Source organism: Saccostrea cucullata, unplaced genomic scaffold (assembly GCF_032062105.1).
Source record: "Saccostrea cucullata isolate Sc308-1 unplaced genomic scaffold, CSIRO_AGI_Scuc_v1 ctg118, whole genome shotgun sequence".
NCBI lineage: Eukaryota > Metazoa > Mollusca > Bivalvia > Ostreida > Ostreidae > Saccostrea > Saccostrea cuccullata.
Window position 1 is genome coordinate 788,608 of NW_026938921.1, and position 26,367 is coordinate 814,974.

Genomic DNA, 26,367 nt, shown 5'->3' on the forward strand with positions numbered 1-26,367 from the left:
CATTCTTTTCTATCGTGATGTTTTTTAACTAATGCAAAGTTGATATTTATAAGATGACTCCATTTCACCCCTAGTGACTCAGGAAAAGAAAAGCATATATAGTGTTGATTAAACCACTGTTGTTGGTAATACTTTTTTAAGGATAAATCCCTGCAGAAGTGAAAAAACCGCAAGCGGACGTCAAAAGATGTTCAAACAAAGTGTTTGCAAAAGATAATTTTTCAAATTTTTGTGGTACGCCTTAAAGTATAGGATTTACATTTTGTTTCAAGTACAGATACTTCAAGCTTAATTTCGTACATATTTCTTCAGAATGTAAAGCTTTCTCAATCCACTCATCAAACGATAGTTTGAATAATCAACATGGACTACAAATCTTGTCTTTTCTTTGTGCTTTCTGCCTCATATGTACACATCAATGGGTTCTCCATTGTTACAGACAACGACAACAATACCTTGACAAGTATGCACGAAGTTAGAGTTGATGTCAAAAATACAGATGTTCTCCGACAACTGTTAAACCAAGAAACTCTTATCCGAATTTCTTTGGTCAGGGATGTGTTTGACATGAGGCAAACTGTAACGTCTTTGCGGGAGTCGCAGAAGGAGTGTGCTTTATTGATATCGGATTTACAAACAGAACTGACTTCATTAAAAGAGGAAACCAAAAAGTTAAAAGAGGATATCAAAATGAATTTGACAAACGCTCGTTTAACAATTGAAGGTACATGTAAATAAAAAGTTAGTAATCTGTACTTTGGTTAAATAAAAACCTCTTTCCTTATTGACGTGATGCATCAAATATGCCAATTGATTAAAAACATATAGTTTATAGATAAAATAATTTTAGGAAATTAAAAAAAATATGGATAAATGTTTAATATTCTATTCCTTTAATAAAAATTAAATTGCATAAGATACATATTAAATTTTTACAAAAAACAAAACTATGTTTCATTGGGGATGGGATAAACTTTATCATTGGTTTTGTCTCCCGCTTCAGCAAAGCAAGGGCAATTTAAATCTCATTCATCTGGCGGTGAGTTAGTTGGTTTGTCTGTCACAAAAAACTTAAACCTATATCAAAATATACTTTACCTGTAACAAGACCTCTCCAAATATTTTTACCCCGTGACTTTGACCTTGAAGTTCGACCTACTTTTCAGAAATATTATCTTAAAGGTTCATAGACATAGATTTGAGATTTTCTCAACTTTTCTAGGTAATATTACGACATATATTGGAATAGCATTTACAAGAAAATATGATTAAAATCTTATCGAAGCTTCAAAATTCTAGTAGGATTTGATTGAGAAGAATTAAGTCTTTCATATTTGACATGTGCATTACATGTAACAAGATGATTTTATACCCGTTGACTTCCATGATTGACCTAATTTGTAAAATATTTAACTTTCTTTGGAGATCATTCTGAATGACATATTCGTATACTACCCAATATGCCATAAATAATGACATCCATCCACTAAGACACCGAAAGTAGCGAATCACAATTCTTTGAATTTGCTTTTTGTTTAAATCTGTACATTAATTATGAATTCAAATTTATGAGTTGTTTATTTCCATGTTTGATATATATTTTTCCAAATTACAGATTCTGCTTTATTTATTTTCGTTTTTGTAAAACGTATTTTTAATGTTTTTTTAAAATATTTTTTCTTACCTGATAAAAACATAGTATATACAAAAGAAGAGATAATTCAACAACAACAAGAAATATTAGTTCAATAACTCAGTTATTAAATCAAACGTATACTTCTTTTGCTTTTAGTGCAACTTTTTCTTTTTATTCAATTTTGCTAAAGTAATTTCGATGAATTTTTGTATCCTTAATTACAATAATTTTACATTTTAGATATAAGCAAGAAGGTTGGATTTACAGTTGGCATGCCCTCCTCATACCCCGGCTGGTTCGGTGATGTACTAGTCTTTTCGAAAGTGATCACCAATATTGGAGGAGGTTATAATGTTCATACCGGGATTTTCACGGCTCCTGTCGCGGGGATGTACCAATTTTTTGTAACCGTAGTCGGATATAGTTATGAATCCATTTACATGTACATCGTATTGAATGGAAATCCAAAGGTGACAACTGCATCAGAAGCCTCGAGAAGCTCGCCCTACCAAACAGGGACTAACATGTTAGTGGTGCGCCTCGATCAATCTGATACAGTGTGGATCAAACGACAAGGAGGTACCGGATATTATTCAGACAGTGTTCCGATCACCACTTTCTCTGGTGTACTTATTTAATCCATTCTTGCATAAAGGTTTAAGCTTATCTAGTTTAGTTTTGGTTAAATTGTTATCGTTTAAATGGCGCATGTATTGATTTCAAATCTCTATAAAGTAAGAATTTACTTTATTGTTGCATAAACTTTTTATATTTTAATAAAATAAAACAACGACCTAACTTTGACGGCTTTTAAGATGTTAAAATTTGACTATTTGTCTAAATGTTATGTTAAATTACAAATTCAGATAAAATTATACATTACATGTTCATGAATGTATTTCGAAACATTTCTGTTTCTCAAGAGAAGGAGATAAAAATCACCTAAAAGTGAAAGTTTTTTATTGCAACCAGCATGCGCAGAGCTTATTCCTTTTCTGATGATCGGATGGTTTAGAATTGAAATTCTGGAGGTGTAAATACTCTATGTAAAATCATGTTTCTCTGTCAGGACTATTGATATAGTGCGTTAGTAAATAATATACCAATAAACATGGAGTATAAATTTACTCTCGTACCAAAGATCAAAATAATTTTTTGCTATTATAAATTAAAGTATTAAAGTACTTAACTATTAGTTTATGTATTAGATTGATGTATTTTATAGTCTCCGAATCATACATGCACATTTGAAATCAAATGGAACCACTACATGTATATTCACATATCATTTCCAAATTTTTCATCACGGTATCCCTTTTATCAAACTAAAGCGGTTTTAATCTTAAAATCTTAAAAAAGATAAAAGTTTCATGATAAGTCAGAGTACCAAAGTCTTTACTATAGTTATCTATAGCAAACTAGATTTACACATAAATATGGTAGATTTTTGTTAGTGATTGCAACATCAACTATAAGACCGGCATGCTGAAACAAAATGAAATTTAAATTAAAGTACGGGATAAATAAAATCATGTTTATAAAAAAGTTTAGAATATTAATGTTAGCGAATATCAGTGATCATACTTTATAGGATAACATATTAAAAATACAAAAGGTATAAATAACAAGGTATGGTTTCCATGCAAATTCTGCCCTGTGAATTTCTAAAAAATGAAACTAGTATAAAAGTTGAAAACTCATGCTTTCTGAATCATTGGTTTTCCATGCAGAAAAATCATACAAAACATTTTTTCACGTGTGTTTTTAAATACTAATTGTGACGTCAAAAACAATTACATTTTCCCGTACTTTGTCAAAAAATTGCAGAAGACACCAATTTTCAATAGAATTTTCTTTCAGGTAATATTGTCCACCGGCGTCGTCCACAAAGATCTTGAGATATATGACTTGTTGTTGACCTTTGCACAAAATATTAAAAAAATTAATTTGGGCGGAGGCTGTTGACACTATTTTCTACAGGAAAATCACCTTTGAAATTGGCCATTTTGGGGCTTTTTCTGTTGAAAATAGAGAAATGCATCACATTAATGACGTCATATTTGCAAAATGGTAAACATCCATGCCATATTCTTTCCTGATTTATAACAGTCATATACTTAACTACTATTTAAGCCAGTTTCAAAACTTTTTGATGTCATAACATTTTTAGGGCGCAATAAAGCTAAAACGATATATTCTTCTTTATGATATTATAATTATATATATTATATATATTTTACAAACAAAATCGTACATATTAATTAGCAGAACAAAAAAAATACATTTATGATGGGTAGGTTATTAAAATAATTTGCACTGACATAAAAGAGTTACAGATGACAAAACCAGTATATTGTGAAATAGGCTTTGAGAGATTTTATTTCCATTCTAGTACTGCTTGGTGATCGAAGATGAACTCTACAAAATGCAAAAAATTGTATGAAAAAAGGTATATATATCAATTTTTGAATAAGTTTCAATTTTCAAGAAATATTGGAGTTACAAACAGCACTGTTTAACTAAGTACTTACCTTTAATGTGTCCAATTGTTTTCTCAAAAGCATATTTTCCTGTGTTAATCGTTTCATATGAAGTTGTCCCTAAAATGTGTGTGACAGTATATACATGTAGACAACATTACATGAATTGTTAAATATAATTTTTCATTTTTTTTCATCAGTGAGTGGAACAATATATTTAAATTTACAATGTTTATTTAATCAGGAATTAAACAAAAATAAAACCATATATTATATATTAAATATATATATTATCATAAACTATATATGATGCATAGGCGTATAACCTTTTTTTTTTTTACACATATACCGGTAATCTAAAACACATTTGTAGTTATACACTGATGATCAAAGGCAATGAAATACCACTTTTTTCATTATACTGCACTTGTCAATTTGTTCACAGTTAATTTTGACTAGATGAAAGTAAAATAGTATAAATTCTCATTTTTTTCTTTCTATGATAGCAGATATATTAGGGCAACCTTTGTGTTCATTTTCTAGAGAAGACCAATAACTTTAAAAGGGATAAACTCTTAGGATTTATGAGGAATCTTTCTTTTGTATGTGTAAATTTTCATTTAGCATACCTTTTGTCTGACTACAGATGTCAATGTATATAGAATGGGATTGAGAGCTGAGTTTATGGGTAATACAAGAACAATTATCCACGCATATACCTCAATGGAAACTTCAGTTCCAAAGAAAGTGACTGTGCCTGAATAATAAAAAGGAAAAAAGATTATTTCAAAGAAATAAAATGATCTTCATTGTATTTACTCTTATATCATTTACTCTTTATATGTTCTGCAAATTCAAATTTAAGTTATATTCATCAAAATTATAACTATAATTTTTAGTTTTATTTTTATTGCAATAAAAACTTAGGCAAAACTCACCAATAATTCCTACTGGGATCCAACAAAACATGTCCGTGATAACAATGGCTATAAGCGTTTTTGCCAAAGAAATTTCCCTGTCTCTGATTTTTGATGTCCGAACATCTTTCCCTATTTTCAAAGCCTCAACAAATATGGCAATTTGTCCAGACAAAATTCCAATGAACAAAACCGTATTGAGCCCAACAAAAATAATCATGGAGTATTGCCAGCCAACTTTTCGAATAACAGACAATGGCAATGAAATGCATACCCCTGATTGTGAATAGAACTCGTTAAAGAAAGACGTGGGGAATGGAAGTAACGGAAGGGTAGCTATTAATAGGGACAGGGTCCAAATACAAAAACAAATGAAAATTGCCCCTTTCTTAGTGATACGTTTTTCTGAAATAGTATATTTGATAGCCAGAAATCGGTCAACAGTGATAAGAAAAACAGTAAAGACGGAGGCTTCACTTGAAACAGTAGCGATGATTCCTGCTAATATGCAAAGATAGCTATGCCTCCACGTATAATCCATCAGTCCATACCTTCCAGTATAATCTAAGTTGACTATGGCTATGATGAACAAATACACACCCATGAGTAAATCTGCACAACTTAAATTAATGGTAAGGATCAGATAACTAGTTTGAGTCTTACTTTTCAAGTGAAACGCATTGTAAAATAGTACCGTTAAGTTTCCAAAAAGCGCAAATAGTGCCATGTACCAGATTGCAACGTTAAGTATGGGTACTGCAATCAAATAGTCACAGGAGGAAAGTTCGTTCACTGGTGCAACACACTCAATGTTATACATCGATTGGGGCTTAGCACAGCAAATTGAGAAGGATTCCACCTGTAAGTATCTCATATTCACTAATCCATGGAAGATGTCACTAGAGACACTAAAAATATCGTTCTTTTGAATGTATAGATAACGCAGTTGGCTCAATGATCTAAAATGCTCTCGTTGAATTCGTGAAATTTTGTTTTCTGATAAATCTATCGAAACTAACATTGTGAGATCTGAAAAAATATCCACATCGATGTGCTCGATAAGATTTCCAGAAAGGTTTAAGCTTACCAGTAACACATAATAGCTAAAATCTTCGCGTCGTATTTTGGATATTTTATTAAATGATATATCTAAAATTGACAGTGGATAATATTGAAGCTGATCAAGGTTAGCATAATTCTTTACAATATCGCTAAGCATGTTATTTTTTATGTATAGAAATTCAGTATTTTGACTTATCACAAAGGATGTAAGTTTGTTTCCGCTCAAATCAACCATTCTAGAATCTATGGATAAACGAGTGTGATTCGGAATATTACAATTGCTGAAGTTCGTTGAAACTACCGTTTTAAAATTACCAACATTAATGTGCGTTGCTTTACTTAAATTGTTTTGAGCGAAGTAAAAATAGTCAAAAGTTGTGCTGAAATAGACAGAAGAGTTACTGAAGTTATTGATAATATACCAATTCATTGTGGAATCCATAATAAGACTAAGAGTCCCTTCTGAAATATGGATAAAATGATGTGGTCCTCTAACCGAAATAAATAAAGAAGTTTTCCGAGATTTATCAAAATTGAAAATCGTATTATTTTTTGAGACTGATAGGGAGAATAATTCTATATTCAGATTGTGTAACCATGCATAGTTTTCATTGCTTTTTGTTGCGCTTTCAAGGTAGAATTCATTGCATTTCAGATTTTTAATAAAAGTACTGGTGACTGTATTGGAACATCTACAGGCATGACAAACTTCTTCGTCCCCTTTACAAAAGCAGGAACTAGGAAGGCCCTCATTTGACACACTAAAGTTTTTCCCTTCACAAAATGGGCATAGTGAGGTGTTTAGAGTAGAATTTTGAGTGTTAGGCAAAATTAACCCCGACGAAATACAATCTTCTACAGCAAATTTGCACATGCCCTTTAGTGTCTTCGATATTTCTGTAAATGAAAAAAAAATAAATATACTCAGGAATAAAGTTGATTTTTTTCTTAAGAAAAAACTTCTCTATTAGACTAAGCAAAAAAAAAAAGTCAGTTCAATTATAGATCGTTGCTTCCACACATGTTATAGCTCGATATATCTCATTGAACTATTGAGGTATATTGAGCCGACATAGGAATGGAAGTAACAATCTATTGAACAATTGAATGACCATACACAAGCCTCCACTTAAGTTTTTATCTATGTTTTACTATATTTGTAGCTATAGACTATATGCGCCAACTAACATATCAATTAATTGTATTGAAATGAGATGACTTCAGCTTTTCCCTTTTTAAAATTCTTTTTATTCCACCATCACTTGAAGACGACCATAATGTTCCTCAATTTCGATTCAATACTTAGGATCAAGAAATATAAGCAATTTTAAATTGAATCAATTTTTTATATTTACATTAGCTGAGTTTTTGCTACTTAACCAACTGTGAAATTGAATTGAATATCATTTTCGTGTATACTCACGCGTAGAAATATACACGGAGAAACGTGCGTTAATGTGACGTCACATTAGTAAAAATATAAGATATAGTCAAGCGAGAAATTCAAATATTGAGTATATTTGGGTGCTTCCAAACATTTAAAATGTATATGTAAGGGATGTTTTTAAGTTTAGTGTAAATCATTCGTGTGTGAATCACAAAGTCTTGCACGTGGGCATATTTTTTAGAAATTGCTAGCGCGCTTCATGAAATATGCCTACATGACAAATCTGTGTTATTCACACACAAATAACTCAGACAAAACTTAAAAACATTCCTTAAATGACCAGGTGTTTATTGGAATAAAAACATTTATTAGAACTTCAACTTAACGATTTTTTATCAATTTTGAACTCTTTATTGATACTATGATGCATTATGAAATGCTATCAGAGATGTTTCTACGTCACTTACCGTCTACGTCAGCATTATTGCAAAGTCCATACTTGACGGCAACTTCTGACAATAATACAGCCTCTATTCTTCTCCCTTGAAAAACTCCTTGAAAGACTATCTTTAAGTAAATAAATGGCAATTTCATGCTAATTTTCTCCGTTAAATATAAAGAAGGTTCAACCTTGTTTACGAAAGCTTGAGACAGAATGTCTCTAGCGAATGACTTGTCTTACTCTGATTCTATTTATTTCCTCCTGTATTACACAACTCATATGAAATAAAAAAAAAATATGCAATGAAGACGCAAAGAATTAAGCAATGCTATTAATCTTAGAACCCTTTGTATTCTACATTTATTGCACACATATAATATGATGTCTATCTTGCACTTTAAAATATCAAAGCAATGGGGTTCTTTGCTTTTGCTTCTAACTTAAAAACCTAGCAGTGATAAATATACATGGACGCTCAGTTAATTACCTTGACGTCGGCTTCAAAAGGCAAATCTACACATCCTTTTGTAATATTCGTTTGTCCTGAAGAGGACACTCCATGAGCAGCAATAAGTTTGCTTTCGTATAATGAGATATCTGTTAGATACGAAACTGTCAAGGTTGTGCTTCCATACAGGAAGTACTGGTAGTGAAGACTTCTGGGTAGATTGCTAAACTGGAGATTTTCACTCAATATAAATGACGTACGAATCTTATCCAATCCAGGAATGATAACATTTGTGTCAACAAAACCAAATACGAAACTTTCCAAGTTTCGAAATCCTGTAAGAGATTTGGATACTTTTAAATATAATGTACAATTGTATTTATAACATGTGTTGAAAACAATATGCAGATATGGTCACAATTATTGTTTTTTTAAACAAATAAATCATGTGTATTAATTTAAAAACATTTTAGTATGACTTCATGACCCAAACACAACATATTTATTGGGATCATGCATTGACAGATGATTTAACATTACATTCTGTCAGGCAATCCGTCATTATTAATTTTACACTCAGCATTTTTTCCGTAGCGGTACTGAAGCAAGAAATAATGAATACAAGGATCACTTAATAACTTAATAATTAATTTAATAATTAATGATCAGAAATATCTTGTTATTTTTACTTGACATGATGATGATGGTTTATCCAACCATCCATCAATTAACTGAAAGATCACCCCGTGACAAACAATGAACCGCACTTTTACAGTCTAAAATTTACTCAGTCTGATCAAATTAATATAACTTGATTAAATGAAATACCCCAGTGTGATACCTGATTTTATTTCGTCGACAGCTAGATCACCAATCTTCATTCTTGTCCAAGTAATCTGACCGACATATTTCTCTGGGGACAAACAATGACTTATGTTCCCGTTTAAGCCACAGATGGGGATTTTTTCGTTTCCTTTCTTATACACCTTGACACTTTTCCAACTGCACGTATCCTTACTGAAGTCACAATCAACTATAGAGGTAGAAAATATAAAAACCAGGTATCTATAGAAACTTGAAGACAAATTTTGTACTAATCTGACACATATGCGTGTATAAACAAGTTAGCCTGCTGATGGTCTAAAACCTAAAAAATGAAATATTTTTATGTCAAAAAAGAAATTTAGAAAAGGATTACCTGGTTCAGCAGACGACACCTGTGACGCAGCCAGAATCAGTCCAGTTAAACATACCGCACAAACACGGCATATAAAGATCATTCTACACATTTGTGTTAATATCCAGTTGTTTGCTGTTCCTGCAAAAAATCATTTTTTGTATCAATTTTAAACAAGATACTCCATTTTGCTAAGCATATAAATGAAGCAACTACAGTTGAACTTTAATTTATCTCAAACACCGGTGTCTCGGATACCTAGAGTTGACATTCACATCCATTTCCCTTTATTTTTTAACCCTGTTTCCTCAAATCCTTGGATATATCTCGGAGTTTTGTCCCTGTCCCGTTGAGTTCGGGATACCACAGTTTAACTGTAGCTTATTTCGTCAACACCCAATACCACAAATTTTATTGCATACATTGACGATTACAATACCATTGCTAAAATTTGTTGGTGTGAATTACACAATTTTATAAAGGAGAACCGTTAATCAAAAGTCCTCTCTGAACATTTTAACCCGTTATACGTGTCTCTAAGAAAAGGGTACCTTTCTTATGTATATTATCGATTGTATAAACATCGCACATTAAGTATAATGAAAGATTTAATCAACTTTTCTATTATTCTTATCCTTTTTCTGCTTTGAAAGAAAATATTTTAAGAGTAAATGTACCTGAATATATCCTTAATTGATCACATGAAATGTTCAAGTAGTCCCCATGATTCTTAATACAATAATTTCCGAACTGTGAAATGATGCGTACATTGTTATCCCGAAAGTATAGCGGTGATATGTAATTGTAAAAGGTCAGTCAAAAAATGGAATAGTTTATTTTTTTTAAATTGAAAAAATGTAACATTTGATAACTGTACACAGGATATTATAATATAATAAGATAACACAAAATAATTTTAGCGCAGCTTCATGATTAACTCTTAATATAGGTTAATAAGGTAACGTAATGTTAAACTTACCGTTAGGGTGTTCTAGAGTGGATTTTCGTCTTGACTCAAGTATCTCTCAAAATAAAATCTTCCTAAATTTACCAATACTAAGTTGACAACGATTAATAATTAAAACGATGTAATTAATCGTGATTTCAAATCAAGAAATATAAACAGAAAATCGTTACCGAAGTCAGTATCTGTCTCAAAGGAGAAATTAAATGTACGAAAGTTGAGGTGATTACTTAGATTAATTGGTGGGAAAGTGTTTAGAAAGGCATTTTGTTAATTTGAAAACCTTTAGCATGTTTAGATACGGAAGGTGTAACATCATTCATCAAGAGACAAAATAAAAGCTTCATGATATCAAGTAATGACATTTTTTCTTTATGAAAATTAAGGCAAATTCATTAAATGTGGTTGACATAAACTGTAAGACTGAAGAGCATATTGCTAACCTTCTGTTATAAAAAACAAATCTTTGATAGAATTGTTAAGCTGGTATGTGACAAGTGTGTTATATATTTGCTTTATGATGCTTTACATACTCCCATCCTCTCAAACATCAAATGTAAGCAATTTAATTAAAACATTTTGAGAAGAAATGAGATGAAGGGAAAGTACTGACCATTGGACATTTAACGACAAAAGATCAAAGAGAATTTCAATCAGGAAATCCAAAGTGGGCAACAACAACGGCAAAGACATTGAAATAATGCTACATGTATTATTTAACAGTAAAAACAGTATGGAAGATATCTTATTGATAATATAATTATTAAATAAAATTCAAAGAAATCCAATACAAGGCAAACATCATAAAGGAAAGTGTGGTCCACCAGACGGTGGAAATTTGTGTTTCTTATTAATGTACAATGTTAATATTTACATTTCATTCTTTGAGCAAAACATCTACAGGTATTATAGTTTACGTATAATTTGCGAAAAATGGCATTTTCCCATAAAACCCTATAGTAATTATGAATAATGTATCTGCATTTTGAGAGGTCCTTAAATACCTAGAAAGAAGATTTTCCCCCATAAACTTGGCACATACAAATGTACGCGTAAGTCAATGTAAGTTACATATGGTATTATATACAATGTATCAAAGTATACAATGTACGAGGGACGTTCAATAAATAATGTCATTAGCTCGATGACACACAACATAGAAATCATATCACACTAAGCTTAACTTTCTCTCATTATTGAATCTTTAATGAATTAATAACAGTTTATGTGACCACTTTTCACCACATAGTTTCATGGTGGGAAGCTGGGAAACAAGGACTATTCGAGACACTGCATTAAAATGAATGGTCAAGAATCAGTAAACTAGAGTAAAATTAAAGGCTTCATTAAAGTAGCTGAAAATTTGTTAATATCCCAAAAATATATTAATCAAAATACGGGAAATTTACAGCAACCAATGTCTGTTTTATATACACACGAACAGGTGGATTTAAATAAACAAAATTATATAATGGGGCATCAAAAATGGGTACCGTCCTAGGCAACAAGGACTTACAACAACCAATGTTTATTTCTGAAAATTCAACAAATTATCACTAATTATGTTTTATTGATTTTCATACAGATAGCAAAATTGATAGAATTAATTTTGGGGGTAGTTCACATTGTTTTAAAGAAGCATTTAAAAGTAAAAAAGTTAGATACTCAAAGGTCCTCCTATATTTTGCAAAATGAGTGAAAACGACAGCGTGTAGAAAAATCTAAACAATAATTTTTTAAAAAATCTAAAATTGTTCTTATCCACGTTTGTCTGAAATTCAAACAGATAATGAAACTTCAATCCATTTTGCTTTAAACCCTAAAAACAAATTTACAAAAAGATGCACTTGATAAAACTGCAAAGGCATAAGAAGAGCAAAGAATTGAAAGAGCTCAAAAACAGTTTTATATTCTATTTTCTTGTTGTTCAAATTCATATTCGGGGAGAAAGTTGAATTTCTGGAGGAGTCTAGAAAACAAATTTTTTTGCAAAAAATTGAAAGGTTTATGAGAGGAAGGAAACAGAAAGAGGAATTCACTACATTGAATTTCTTCATGACAGCGTCCAAACCCACAGGCCATGAAGAGTAAAGGAGTTTTGGAGATAAACAGAAAGTTAATGTTTTGTCATACCAACAAAATTTGCCAGATCTTTCAACCTCTGACTTGTTTCATTTCCCAAACTTAGATAAACATCTATCAGAAAGAAAAAATGAAGTACACCAAATCATAGGATTTGCCATATTCCAGTATACGAAGGGTCATACTCAAAACTGAGTTCTAAAAACAATTGGAAATTGAATAAAGATGTTACGGACATGTATTTGAATTGAAAGAGAATATATCAGTTAAATCATTAAGACTAAATCATAGAAGAGCGTTTTTTGTTTCTTTCCGAGCCCTGATGACATTATTTATTGAACGTCCCTCGTATTCTTTTGTAATTTTCACACAATTAAACCTAGTCAGCTCAGTTAAATAAATAGTAACCATAGATTTTAATATTACAAGAATGACTCACAACGATACATGTAGCACCTTTATTATACCCCGCTTGAAAAGTGGGAGGGTATATAGTGATTGTTATGTCCGTCCGTCCTTCTGTCTAGCTGTACGTCCGTCCGTCTAGCTGTCTGTAAGTCCGTCCGTTACGCTTTGGGGCAGCCATCTCTTTTCCGCAACTTCTCTTGTACTACTGAATGAAAGAATCTTTTTTCATATTGCCATTGTGCATCTCCTATTTTACGTTTTAATCACACACATATTTCGTGTCTCACAAAGCAAAAGCTTAGTGCTGACAGTTCCTCTAGTCTTTATTTTGTTTTCGTGAATTAAATTTTCAGTTATTACAGTAAAACAGTCATTTGAGTATATATTGGCAAGGAATTACATTTAAATATATCAAATAAAATATATATATATGAAAATTTCATTTTTATTATACAATGTATTTTTCTCATTTTTTTTATCTTCCGTAATTTGCAAGAAATGTTTTAAGTAATTTTACTATTGTTTTATTTCGTCCTAAAAGATTTATCCCAACATTTATTTTGTTTCATTTAATAAAATTTTTGTGATATGCTCCTCATATTTAAAAACAAATGATCTCGTTTAAAACGAGTTGGAGTTTTAAAAAATGCTGCATTGTTTGTTAATGGTTGGAGAGAAGAAAAACGTTGCGCTATACAATTGTTTATTATAATTATCTTAAAGTCAGCTGGACAATTGGTCGACAATTATAAAAATAAACCATTCCTCACGCACTTTTTCTTATTGTTTGTTCCAATAATTACCTGCAATAAGTCAGATAATTTTCTTCTGAAGACAATTGTACTGCTACAAAACATTTTCAGATTTAACTTCAGATTTCTCTTTTCAATGTTCCATTTTTGCGGCATGTACAATTTGTTACAGTCAGAAAAAGATTCAATACCTATCATAGGAAGATCAGATGAAAAATATTTTCAAAACAAAAGTGAAGGATTATGCCAATCAAACGATTCGGTTTATTCTATACCAAGGTGTCCAATTGAAAAACGTGAACATGCCTCTCAAATTAATTGGAGGGACTGGGAAAAGAATTTCAACAGTGAGTTGGTCATGAGCAATAAATCCATCTGGGAAACAAATTTTCAAAACAACAGAGAAAAGAGAAGATTTTACACGGAAATCACAGAAATGCAGTCACAACGGAAGATCATGAAATGCAAAACGAAGAAAGAACTTGACAAACTTAAAGAAGAATATGCAAGAATGATGGCATTATCTTGTGTTTATAAGAAATTTGAATTTGCTAAATTTGACCCCTTGCGTGAGAAAAGGGAAAAACTGACTCAGAAAAATCTTGAAATGTTTGAAGAAAGCTACAAAGCACATACTCGTTGTAGATCCCGCAGCGAATCGCCAAAAAGTGAACGGAGCATACAGCGTCAGAAAACATTTTATCGATTACGATCACCCAGTCCAAAGGTAGTGGATCGTCGATCTTCACAGCAGAGAACCACTGGACGATCCAGGTCACCGAGTCCAGGGGAAACAGTCAATGGCATTAAGGGCTTTAGAAAACTGTTTCCAGCCATAACGAACAAGAAACCAAATGAAGACAAGAAAAAAACTTTTTCAATCAAGGGATCCTCTGTTACAACTCCCAAAATTCGTCCCCAGTCGGACATACCGCCATCAGTAAATTGCAATGTCCAAGTGATGACAAGTCAGACAGAAGGGACCAATGTTTCAAAGTCTGCACGACAAAATCTAGAAGACTCAAAACAGGCAACTGAAAATAGTAAGAAAACTAATTACAAAGAGCGCAACAAAACAGAAAAAGAAAAATTCTGGATAAATCCACAAGATAGTATTACTGACAAAGAACAAGACGATGTCCATGCAAAGAATTCAGAATCACGCATTCTGGCTCCAAATAGCTCGACTGCTCTGATGTTCGCAGCGTACAAACAACGCTTTGAAAACACAAGAAATGCTCATTCGGAACCTCCCATGCGTCTTCGTTTTATGATGCAGTTACGCGAGGCAGCTGCGAAGTTGGAACCGATACCCGAAAGGCCGAAGTCTTTTATGCCAGATGAATTCCGCTCCATACAAGCATCTCGCCAGTTTATGAAAAATGAAGTCGATAAAGTGTTGCATGCTTGGTCACCTTCTGTCAAAAGACGTAAGGAGACACAAAAAATGCTGAAGGTTACACCAAAACCTATAACACTTGATCACGAAAAAACTTTATCGGCTATTATGAGGGAGTTTCGCGTTTACTTCGAAGAATCACGCGCAGATGGCCGTTTGCCGCCAATTTACAAGGAACGATATATATTTCCAGAATTGGGATAAAATCAGTCATTGTTTAACTTTTTGTATATACTTTGCTGAATCTGTGATGTATCAATATTAAACAATATGAGTAATCTGTTCTTCGTCGACCAGAAAAATTACCTTGGAAAACACTTATAATATGCGAATACAATGTATCTGTTGAATCACTAAACTGACCCGAACAACTTCACTTGTAGTATATAGTTACATTTATTTAAAATACAAACAATAATCAAATTTCATCGATTGTTTGATTTAGATTTTACTAAAATATCTTCTGTTACATTACATTAATATTTTATGATTTCATTGTTAATAATTATTGAGAAGGAAAAAAATAACAAAGTGGCAACATTTTCGTTTTAATCGTAAGATTTTTTTGAATAGGGCAACTGGACTGTTTTTTTTAAATGCAAAAATCATGAAACTATACACTTGTTTTAATTATATGGCATTGTTAAAATTTTAATTTGTATCAATGAACGTCATAAAGGTTACCACAGAAAAAAACAAATTTTTAGAAAATATTTTTTTTATAGAAGTGGAATAAAAGAATATGTATGGTCTTACTTATGACAGTATTATTAAAAGAGATCATTTATCCATATTGTGACCGTGTAGATTAGGACGGTACTAAGATTTCGTCTGGAACTGCATCCGTTGTTTGCAGAACGAACGGGGTGAGGGAATGTTGGCGTAAAGGGTACGAGGTATAAGGTAGAGGCGCTGTGTGGGGGTAAGGTAAAAACGAACTTTAGATGTGCCGTATTCCCGGAGGTCCACCTATATACAATTCCAGAGATAAAACAAATGATGAAGGATTCCGTATTTATTAGATGAGTCTCAACGATGGCAAGAGTTTATATAAATCAACAAACAGACATATCAAAAGTGTCCTGTCTCTCAGTAATTATAACATATCAATAGTCCATCAAGTGTCAACAATTAGGTTCATGAAACATATCGTAAGAAATAACATATGACTGTCTTGATACAAATAAGAAATTATAAAAAGTTCAGTCCAAAATAAAGTTTTGATTCTTTCTGAAACAGGGAATTTTTCACTGTGATAATGTTAATGCAATGTTTACCAGCAAAATATTTTGTACAGAATACAAGGAGAATTGTGTTGATCATTTTCCCTCTAATAAATACCTAGCGAAAACATTTGTATTGAAATTAAAAACCTCGTGACAAGAAAGCAATTAAAAATACGAAGATTTTAAATACCTGTCTTCGGTGCATTCTTGACCCAAACGACAGCTGAATTTAAATAGAAATGGTGTCTTTCGAAATAAAAAAAAAAAACCTAACAATAATCCTAAACTTGCCTACAATGTAAATAAAATATGCATTCCGTATATTACATTTATTAAGAAATCAATCATTTTCTCATATCTATTTATTTAATGACAATTTTTTCTTGTTCAGAAATATGCATTTAATCTGTTTTTGATTTATAAAAAAAAAATTCTTTTTAATGTTTGGAGAAACAATACCAAATTATTTTCAAAATTGAAAAAAGTATTTCTATTTATGAATATTTTCTTGAGTCTTTCTTTCGATAGCCGGCCGACAACACAACGTTTTTGACCTTCCATCTGGAATTTTTAATGATTATGATTGAAAAAAAGGAAAATAAAAAAAATGTATTCGCTCATCAGCATTCGAAAGATCTTTTCTATCTCAAAGTCAAAAATGATTTGTAAATTTTATCTACAATCACGGCATATAACTGTAACTCAGCGCGCATGCCATTAACAATACAGAGAGTTCAAAATGCTAACAAGGCGTGTGAATTTGAAGCAAGTGAAAACGTTGATGAAAAAGAGCTGAATGGTTTATTTTTTATGAAAGATATCTACATGCACAATAGACCATTTTCGATAGACGTTACTGATCGACAATATCTGATATATATATATATATATATATATATATATATATATATATATATATATATATATATATATATATATATATATATATTTTATATATATGAAGACAATTAACAGATATTCTACGATTTTAGCAAGAGTTATTTCCCGCTGGTCGCCACCAAGCACGTATTCTTTCATTATTCAACTTTAATAATACCAACTTTCATATTGATCAAGTGAAGATAACATATTTGTTTTTACGAGCTTCCTTTTATTCATAATTTTAGTATTTTAAGGATTTTTTTGGACTAAATATATTTTTGCAATACATGTTTAAAATTCGTTACTCAGTGATGAAAAATCACTAGTTTGACCTCCAAGATGGGGACTAATGAAAATATCTAAAAGGACATATACTCTACAAGGGGCTGTCCCAAAACATATTTAGATTATTCTCACAAAACATATGTAAGTTCCTTGCTGTTAAGGAGTTTTTTAAAAGGTGTACAATACTTTTTGTTGCCTTAACTTGTAGACTTTTTCCTTCTTGTCCAGAGTCATTCCCCAGAGTCATTTTTAAAGCATAAAATTCATAAATCTTTTTTTTTTTTTTTTTTTTTAAAGCGCAGTCTCACTGTGGAAACTTATATACTGGTATAAAATTACTGGTATAAAATCTAATAAAGGTTCCTATGAATTCTCGTATCTTTGCTTTATAGCCTTTGGGTTAGAACATTTTGATACCGTTTTCCTCTAGTGGAGATAAACAGTTTGTATCATTAATGCTCCTTGTATGAGCGTAGTTTCTTGTGATACTTTTTATTCAATTTTCAGAAGCAAAGAGTTAGGTTCACTTTATGCATAAAATGTCCCTGTTCTTGTACCAAGTAATAAACTATCACACTCTTTCCCATTTAATATATCGAAATAAAGTAGAGCTTTCGTGCTTTCATTTCCTACAATAATTTTTTTTTGAGAATCTGAGTATTGGAAAACAGGCTTTGAGAAAATGCAATTTTCTTGAATATTGCAGAAAACGCACGTATTTGACTACCTTCAGCAAAGAATTAAAATATGAACACAGTCCATGATCCAAAAATTTAAACATGTTTTTTAATCTTCAGAAACAGATCTTTTATTATGTAATTGCATATTTTGGATCAGAGGTTGTGCTCAATATGAAATATTGATAATATACTTTAGGCTATTTTCAAAGGAATATACATGATATAGGGAAAAGACGCATTTTTTGACGTCATAATGCATTGACTAGACGGAAAATTACGTCATGTTCAATAGATACATGGTCACCAACAGTCCAAGTGATAAATACTGCATTTTAAACCTAAACTGAATTTTGATTTTTAAAAAAAAATTCAGGGTCAAGAAAGGCCCTAAGTGGATCTTGCTCCTTTTTTAAAGAAATGATAACGTTAGTAGTGTATAAATATTCTTTTGGAGACTTGCTTTCATTGAAGATTTCATACCTTTAGTGATAAATGCTGTTACCGCTCGTTACCACTATATTAAAGAAGACAATACAACCGAAGAGGACGACATTTTATTAAATATTTAAAAAGTTCTTACAAACATTTATATAGTGCATAATGAATATTTATAAAATATCCAATTAATATGCATATCACACGGTGATTGAACTCAATATTTAGAAGTTAACATTTTATTTTAAAATTCTATAAAAAGAGCTACCATATTTCTAAACAGCAAGCTCTGTAGGCTAAATGTGTTAGAGCAGAAAAAAATTCTCATTCGTCAACCCTCCTAATTTTATTTTGTTGCAATGTTTTCATGAGAAAATTACGAATATGTGTGTCAGGCTTACAGATATAAAAGTTGATCTAGATAGGCAGAGTTTTAAACACTAAGATAATAATTGCATCTAAAAAAACAATGTCAGTATTTACACTCCATAATAAGTGCAAATGACGAGATTTTATGACGTCATAAACTTTACCGGGCATCATTCGGTTTGATGAGGCGGATAAGAGTTAGAAATATCAGCTTTGTAATCATTAAGTTTTGTTATGATTTTCAACTGCGTTCGCCCACCGGTTGTACCGTGAAAATATTACATTGACTATCAAAAAATTCGTTAAGTTTGAGAAAACAATGTAAAGTTAATGATTCAGTTCAGTCTTCATCCAACAATCTTGGAGGTCTTGGAGCCACATTCCTTACAAGTTCCTGTAACTCTCGTTGTATTTTGTCTTTTAGGATTATCGGTCTCCGGGATCGTGGGATCCACATCGCATTCGGTTTCTTTGTTACATTTCACACAAAACATCTTCATGTTGCTGATTAATATCTAATAAAATTATAACATTCTACACATTGGTTTAAAATTAATGAAAAGATCTTTAAAATTGCAAAGAATGTTACCTTCATTTTGATTATACATTTTATTTATTTGAAAAAAAAAAATCAAAATGCACAATTTACCTAATCTAGTATTGTTAAAACTATTTGCTATATTATATCATTTTCATAGAAAGAAATATAGTTACCTTTGTGATAAACCAAACAATAATTTATAATTTTCTTCTGGATATGTCCAAGGTAGTACTCTGTACAAAAAATCTAAAACGTGTAAAAAAAAATAAACACATTGAAATTTTATGCATAACAATATTTATGAAAAAAAAATAATTGAGTTTGTGTACATTGGGTTCGTACGCCTGCAGCACAGGTAAAAATATGTACAGAAATATTCTCAAGATTGTTAAAATATTCTTGTAATAAATAATAACATAGGTGTCCAACTCAATAATTCTATTTCCCTCTAACAATTATTTATTTTTTTTAATAAAGTACATGTACCATTGTAGCAATGGTCAACTGCATATATATTATCATTCAGAGGTTCAAACATACAATTAACAAGCTAATTCAGAGCATCTGTGCCCCCCCCCCCCGGCTGAAGGAAAAAATAAGCGAATGTGCTGGGGTGGAGGAGGAGGCTCGAGGAGGTGGGGCACTTTAAAAAGAGCAAGAGGGACATGGGGAGTTAAGGTATAAAAGAGCTTGGTTCACTTTATGCATACAAAGGTCCTATAGATATACCAATTGACGATTAACACTTCATGTTCCATTTGAAGCATCAAAATAAAATAGAGACTTAGTGCATTCACTTCCTATCAAAATTTTTCTCTTAAATGTCCAGGTCTTGGAGAACTGGCTTTATGAAATTGCAATGCTCTTGAATATTAAGGTAAACAGATATATTTGAGTACTTTAAGCGAAGAAAAATAATATGAGCGCACTCTCTGATCTAAAAAAATAAAACATGTCTCAGAAACAGTTCTAACATTTACTGTTTTTAGATCAGATATATATTAAATATATATATTGAATATCAAAAAAAAAATTTCAAAATTGGCGGTTTTTTGTAGACTTTTTTAGAATATGAGGAAATTGACGCATTTCGTGGCGTCATAATGCATTGACTAGCCAGAAAATTACGTCATTTTTTTTATAGATACGCAATCACTAAAGATCTAATTGATATTCAATGCATTGTTAACTAAAACTAAGCAGTTTCGGTTTTTCAGAAATTCACAGGGCTAAAAAAAGCAAAAGTGAACCTTGTTCTTTATTTGAAAAACTCAAAATCTTCTACATGTATCGCCCGGAAGTCAAAGTTTTACACACACACACACACACTGCTGAATGTATGAATGTACGACATTGACCTTTGACCTTTTAACCTAAAAAATAAACAGGGGACTTCCTTAGGCCAAAGGGGGTTGTGGTAAAATAAATGTCATTGCAAAAGCTCAAACTCTCTCCGAGATGTCGCGTAGAAACGAAATTTTTAAAACATACATAATTCTTGAATTTATTACCTTGACCATTTAAACTCAAAATCAAAAGAAGTTTTCCATAGGCCAAAGGTAGTTGTGGTATAAATGTCATTGCAAAAGCTCAAACGCTTCTTTTCTCGAGATATCACGAGGAAACGAACGTGTTAAAACAGAGTTTTTATGACCTTGACCTTTTGACTTTAAAATCAATGAGAATCTTTCTTAGAAAATAAGGAGTTATTGTGTAAATTTTATTACAAAAGCTCGAAGGCTTCTTGAGATATCGCGTGGAAATGAAAGCGTTACAGACAGACAGAATCACAGACGGACGGACGGGCAGACAAACCGAAATTAATATTCCCCACTTTCAGCAGGGGACAAAAAGGCTACATGCAAGGCAGAAAGATATACTGATTTTTTTTACAATGTTGCTTAAGTACAAGTGAATTTTGTTGTTTGATAAAGTGTGGAGATAACACACCGTATTAAAGAAGTCAATTTAAACAATAGAAATCAGTGTTATAGCAAAATGGACCTCTAAAACATAAGACCTGCCGACCGGTCACACCTGCAGCATACTGCTTGTCATGATATATCAGCCTAACAATTAGTATGAAAAACTTCATTCAGAATTAATCTAAGGATAGACTGTATTTGCTGACAAGGTCATTGTATCAACCACAGAACTTACAAACTGATTAATTTAGCGAGACTGTTCATATTCTTGTTTCATCAATTTTTTTGCCAATAATTTGCCTCGTTTTAGAAACTGCATTTGAAGCATTTTCTCGTATATAGAAGCAACTGAGAGAGACATAAAACCCTATGCAAAAGAAAAAAAATTCTTCGCATATTATATGTATATACACTGTTTATAGAATAGTGGGTGAAAATAATGTAAAAAATATCAATGCTTTTCTTTTTATGCTCATGAATTCTTCAAAGCGTTCTTATTAGATTAAAGAAATTTTGTTTTTATATTCCTAGCTATATTGAATTAGCATTTTGAAAATGAGATTTTTTTTAATTCAAGAGAGGAAATTAAACACAAACTATTTTGAGACAGACATATATTATAAAGCCGCTTTATCAGTGATATATTAAATTTTGCTGAAAAAGCTTAACTTGGTACATAATTTTAAAAAATTAGTTAAAATAAAAAAAAAATAAAATATAAATTTGAAAACATTTGATTCATTTACCATATAATAATTGCAATACTCACAACCTTACAAAAAGTTCTGACCTGACATCGTTTCTATATCAAATATTTTAAAAACAATTCCTATGACCATTCAAAATGACCAAAATAAATAAATGAAATAAAAATTGTCAAAGAATTTTTGAAAAAGCCTTGTATACAACTATATTTATCTTATTTTTTGGAATCATATAACTAAGGTTGCTGCTTTGCTAAGTTACAAGTATTTAAAATGAGTATTCTGTTCAACAGTATCATAAAAACAAAACAAAAAATTGTCTTTTTCAAAGATTAATTACATCTATTCAAATGAAATATTCAAAATCAAATGACATTCATGCACAACTCTTTGAGATCTTTTCTACGTCACAATGACAATAACCTCGCATTCTTTTAGTGTATTTTATTTGTTTTTGCTGTCTTTTGAACTGAGGTATCAATTAAAAAAAATCAAATAAATATAAAATAATAAACATAAAATGCTTTTTCGGACATAATGAAAAAGAGTAAAGAAATGTAATGGGAAATGTAAAACGTCTAACTACATACATACCTTTCAAGATTTTTCCAACACAAAGTTAAAGTGAGGGGTTTTGTTGATTTCGGTCAAATATTCTACATTCTGCGCATCAGCTTATTTTTATATAGCTTGCCCTATTCTGGCACCATCAGGATGTTTTTATATTGATTGTAAACACCTCTCTCTACTACGCAGTTTGATAAGTGGGTCAGACTAACTTGCACATTTTTATTCCAGTCCCTTTGTTCATTTTCAGTTATTATAACTGATTTTAATTTATCAAATTATCTTCAGGAATCTAATGGATTCAAGTCAAACTATTTATAGATAAATTTGCATTAGGCCAGTTTTTGTCTTTACTGATTCATTCTTTTTTTTATTTTCTTACTACGTAATTTGACGATCAGAAATTGATGGGAGGAAAAAGTCCACTACCTTATACATGTGCATACTTAAATTTTGTGTAATTATACAAAGAAGCTTCATTGACTTTTCATAAATAATTTGAATATAAAAAACAGGCACTCTGTGACGAAAAAAAATCAATGAGATCTAAATGAGTCTGTTTTCTTTAGTTATTGATCATGATTACCAAGGTTACCAAATAGAATATAGGATGTGTTAATGTATTTCCAGTGAAAACAACGATATCTATTTTCTTGAGTGAAATGGCCATTATTAGGCAAGTCCTTGATGTTAGAGGTAGCAAAAGTTTTTTCCTCTCCATAAAAATTGTTTGTTAACTTTGTAAATATTTGATAGTACAACTGCATTAAGAGAACTTGGTTCAATTTTTACTAGGACACATATAAAGGGAAGTTTTTTGACATCTTCAATGAATTTTTTTTTTAATTTTTATTAAAGAGTTATAAAAATTAGACTAAAAAAAAAATCAGACATTCATTACTTACTACTTTCTTCTTAAAAGAAAAAAATATTGAAGAGTAATTAAGATTCATATTTATGAGTTATTTTTATATTTCATAGAAAAACTTTTTTATGCAAATTTGATCCCAAAAAATGCTTATTTTTTAAATTAAAATTGTGCATGTACAAAAGTCTCATTTATGTCTAAGAAAGAAAATTTGCCTATTAATGAATAAAAAATTCTGCACTTCATCGTTTATTTTTCAAAATTGTTTTACATGTTTAAGGTAGGAGTCTTCACATATTTCTTGTATGCGCTACTTTTGAATATCAAAATGAATGTAATATCGACAATAAATTAACCGTTTGAGTTTTCCTTATTATCGTTCAATAAACGTATCTCTATGTGTATATCTTTAGATATCTAAGAGGTCTAATAATAAAATCTATTAAATTCAATTACCGAAACTACTTTCCCACCTAAGAAATAAGTTCTGGTAATCTCGGTCATATGATCAATAATCTGCGCATCAACTAATTCAGTGAATTAGAGGGACTGTGTACTCGCTCAGATCTTGTAGCCAGGGTATTGACCCTTACAGGAATGTTTTTGTCTATATTGATTTGCCTACTACGCAGTTAAATTTAGTAGGTCAGTTTGGCTTGCAAAATTTTCCTGACCTGTTTCATGTCTTCTAGAACTGTTCAGGTATTGTAATAGAATTAGAAAATTGTGTCTGTTTATTAACTAGAAAGATGTATCATTCCAATTGCAACAACACCATTTTAAAGGACAGAGAAAGCCAAAAGAAATATTTAGCAAGATAACTGAAATTATTTTTTTTTAATTCTGCATTTTTTTAAAATTAAGTCAAGATGAATTTCTATTTCTTTTCACAAATTTATCAGAGATGTTTATGGACAAAACAATATAATATATCAATTCGTGCGTTTATATGACCTTATTTAAAACCCATTGAGGAGTCGTAAATGATTATGATCCTCCGATACATTACTTCACTTGAATGTCTGTTTTATATGTAAAAGAATAAAATTATTAAAGCTGATTGAAAATAAAATCATTCTGGGTATATTTCGTCTTGTTAATGTTGTTCTTTCAAAATAATTAATAACATTTTTAAATACTTCTGAAAAATTGTAACCCACATTTTTGCTTCAAGCACCCTAAGAATACGGAGTTTCTGAATCCGCATTTCTTCAGGAAAGTTCATTAAATGTTTCTCCCAATCGATGGTTTTAAATTTCACCTTTCATTCCTTGAATTAACACTCCTCTGACCCCGTGGTCATGATTAAATCAGATAAGAATCTTCGCTTCTTCGGAAACCTTTCACATAAGTTTCATCTGTCGTGGAGATTTTTTGATGATCAGCCAGCCAGTATTTACTGACTGGTTTGTCTACAGATTTTGTCGGTTGATCGATCATGACAAGGTGCACATGGCAGGTATGACCAGTCGACAGGGGATGCTCGTTCCCTTGAGGCAATTGATCCCAACTGTAATGTTTCTAGGAGGTCCATGTTTGCTCTGTTCACGTTTTATAGTGTTAAGATGGACATTTAAGCTCGATTACTGTTTGGTATCTCCATTTTTATAAGTTTTTAAGTCTTTGGGTTTTAATCAATGATTTTGATACACAATCTCTTCACGGCCTAAGGCTTCAGCTTTAGACTTGTACTCTATATTAAGCTTTTGAGTAGACAAATATTATTTGTATTAGGAGCTACTGCGTTAAGGGAACTCGGTTTCTTCACGTCTTGAATATTTGACAAAATGATCATCTCCTATCTCCTTAATTACTTTGCGACTCTCGTAAAACAAACACTTTAACGCCTTGCGAATGATTTTACATGTATGAATATTAAAAAGCATAGAGAAACATAATTTAATCGAATCTATAAATGCTTTCTTTTAGAATTTCGAAACAAATGTATCATACAACGACTTTTAAGCTATTTTCCCGATCGCTGGGGCTGTAGATGACTATTACATGAGATTTCCTTTTTTTAAAAATGAACATTTAATATACATTGTCTGCCTGATAGGACTGACTGCTAAATCTTTCATACAGTGAGTTGGAACTATTATCATAAATTAGAGGTACAGGTACTGTGAAGTCAATAAATGATATCACTCCCCCAGCCTCCTAATAATTAAAATGGCAAAGTCCTTGTTTTGCTCTGGGAGACCCGAAATAAGTATCAGGTCAAAAAGTAAAATAAGAGGTGCACTATGGCATTTTGCTATAAAGAATCGGTGAAAGTATCAGAAAATTTTATTCAGTGGTATAGGAGTTGCGGATAAGCGACGAATACTCGACAATATTATAGGAAGAATGGCATTGTCCATGTATGGCTTTGGGAAACCTGAATATTGTGTCGGATCAAAAAATAAAATACGAGGTACGCAATGGCATATGTAACAAAGATAATGTGAAAGTCTTATTTAATTTCATTCAGAGGTTGCGGATAAGAGATTGGTTCCACTAAGCGTTACAGACGAACGGACGTACAGCTAGACAGACAGACGGACGGACATCCCGATCAATATATACACTCCCACTTTTTAAGCGGGGATAAAAAATTGAAATAATACGCATAAGGGTGCAAAGTCAAAAAATTTAAAGTTAAGATGATCGCCTTACGTATCATGTGATTCACTGGGTAATTATAGGGATATTTTTGTGATATATGAAAAAAAAATCAACTTTCTTTAAT

The 26,367-nt window shown here is 31.2% G+C and overlaps 2 protein-coding genes across 2 annotated transcripts; one reads left to right on the plus strand and one right to left on the minus strand.

Annotated features, from left to right (window-relative positions):
* The first annotated feature begins 262 nt into the window (after positions 1-262).
* Positions 263-2,513, plus strand: LOC134251776 (uncharacterized). The gene is made up of 2 exons (XM_062734190.1): positions 263-724; positions 1,877-2,513. The coding sequence occupies exons 1-2, from the start codon at positions 364-366 to the stop codon at positions 2,272-2,274; spliced, it is 759 nt and encodes a 252-aa protein (XP_062590174.1). The 5' UTR covers positions 263-363; the 3' UTR covers positions 2,275-2,513.
* Positions 2,514-2,567: 54 nt separating this feature from the next.
* Positions 2,568-9,685, minus strand: LOC134251775 (G-protein coupled receptor GRL101-like). The gene is made up of 8 exons (XM_062734189.1): positions 9,571-9,685; positions 9,214-9,405; positions 8,412-8,707; positions 7,950-8,049; positions 5,055-6,992; positions 4,746-4,873; positions 4,168-4,236; positions 2,568-4,054 (listed from the first exon to the last, which is right to left on the minus strand). The coding sequence occupies exons 1-8, from the start codon at positions 9,659-9,661 to the stop codon at positions 4,025-4,027; spliced, it is 2,844 nt and encodes a 947-aa protein (XP_062590173.1). The 5' UTR covers positions 9,662-9,685; the 3' UTR covers positions 2,568-4,024.
* Positions 9,686-26,367: the final 16,682 nt, after the last annotated feature.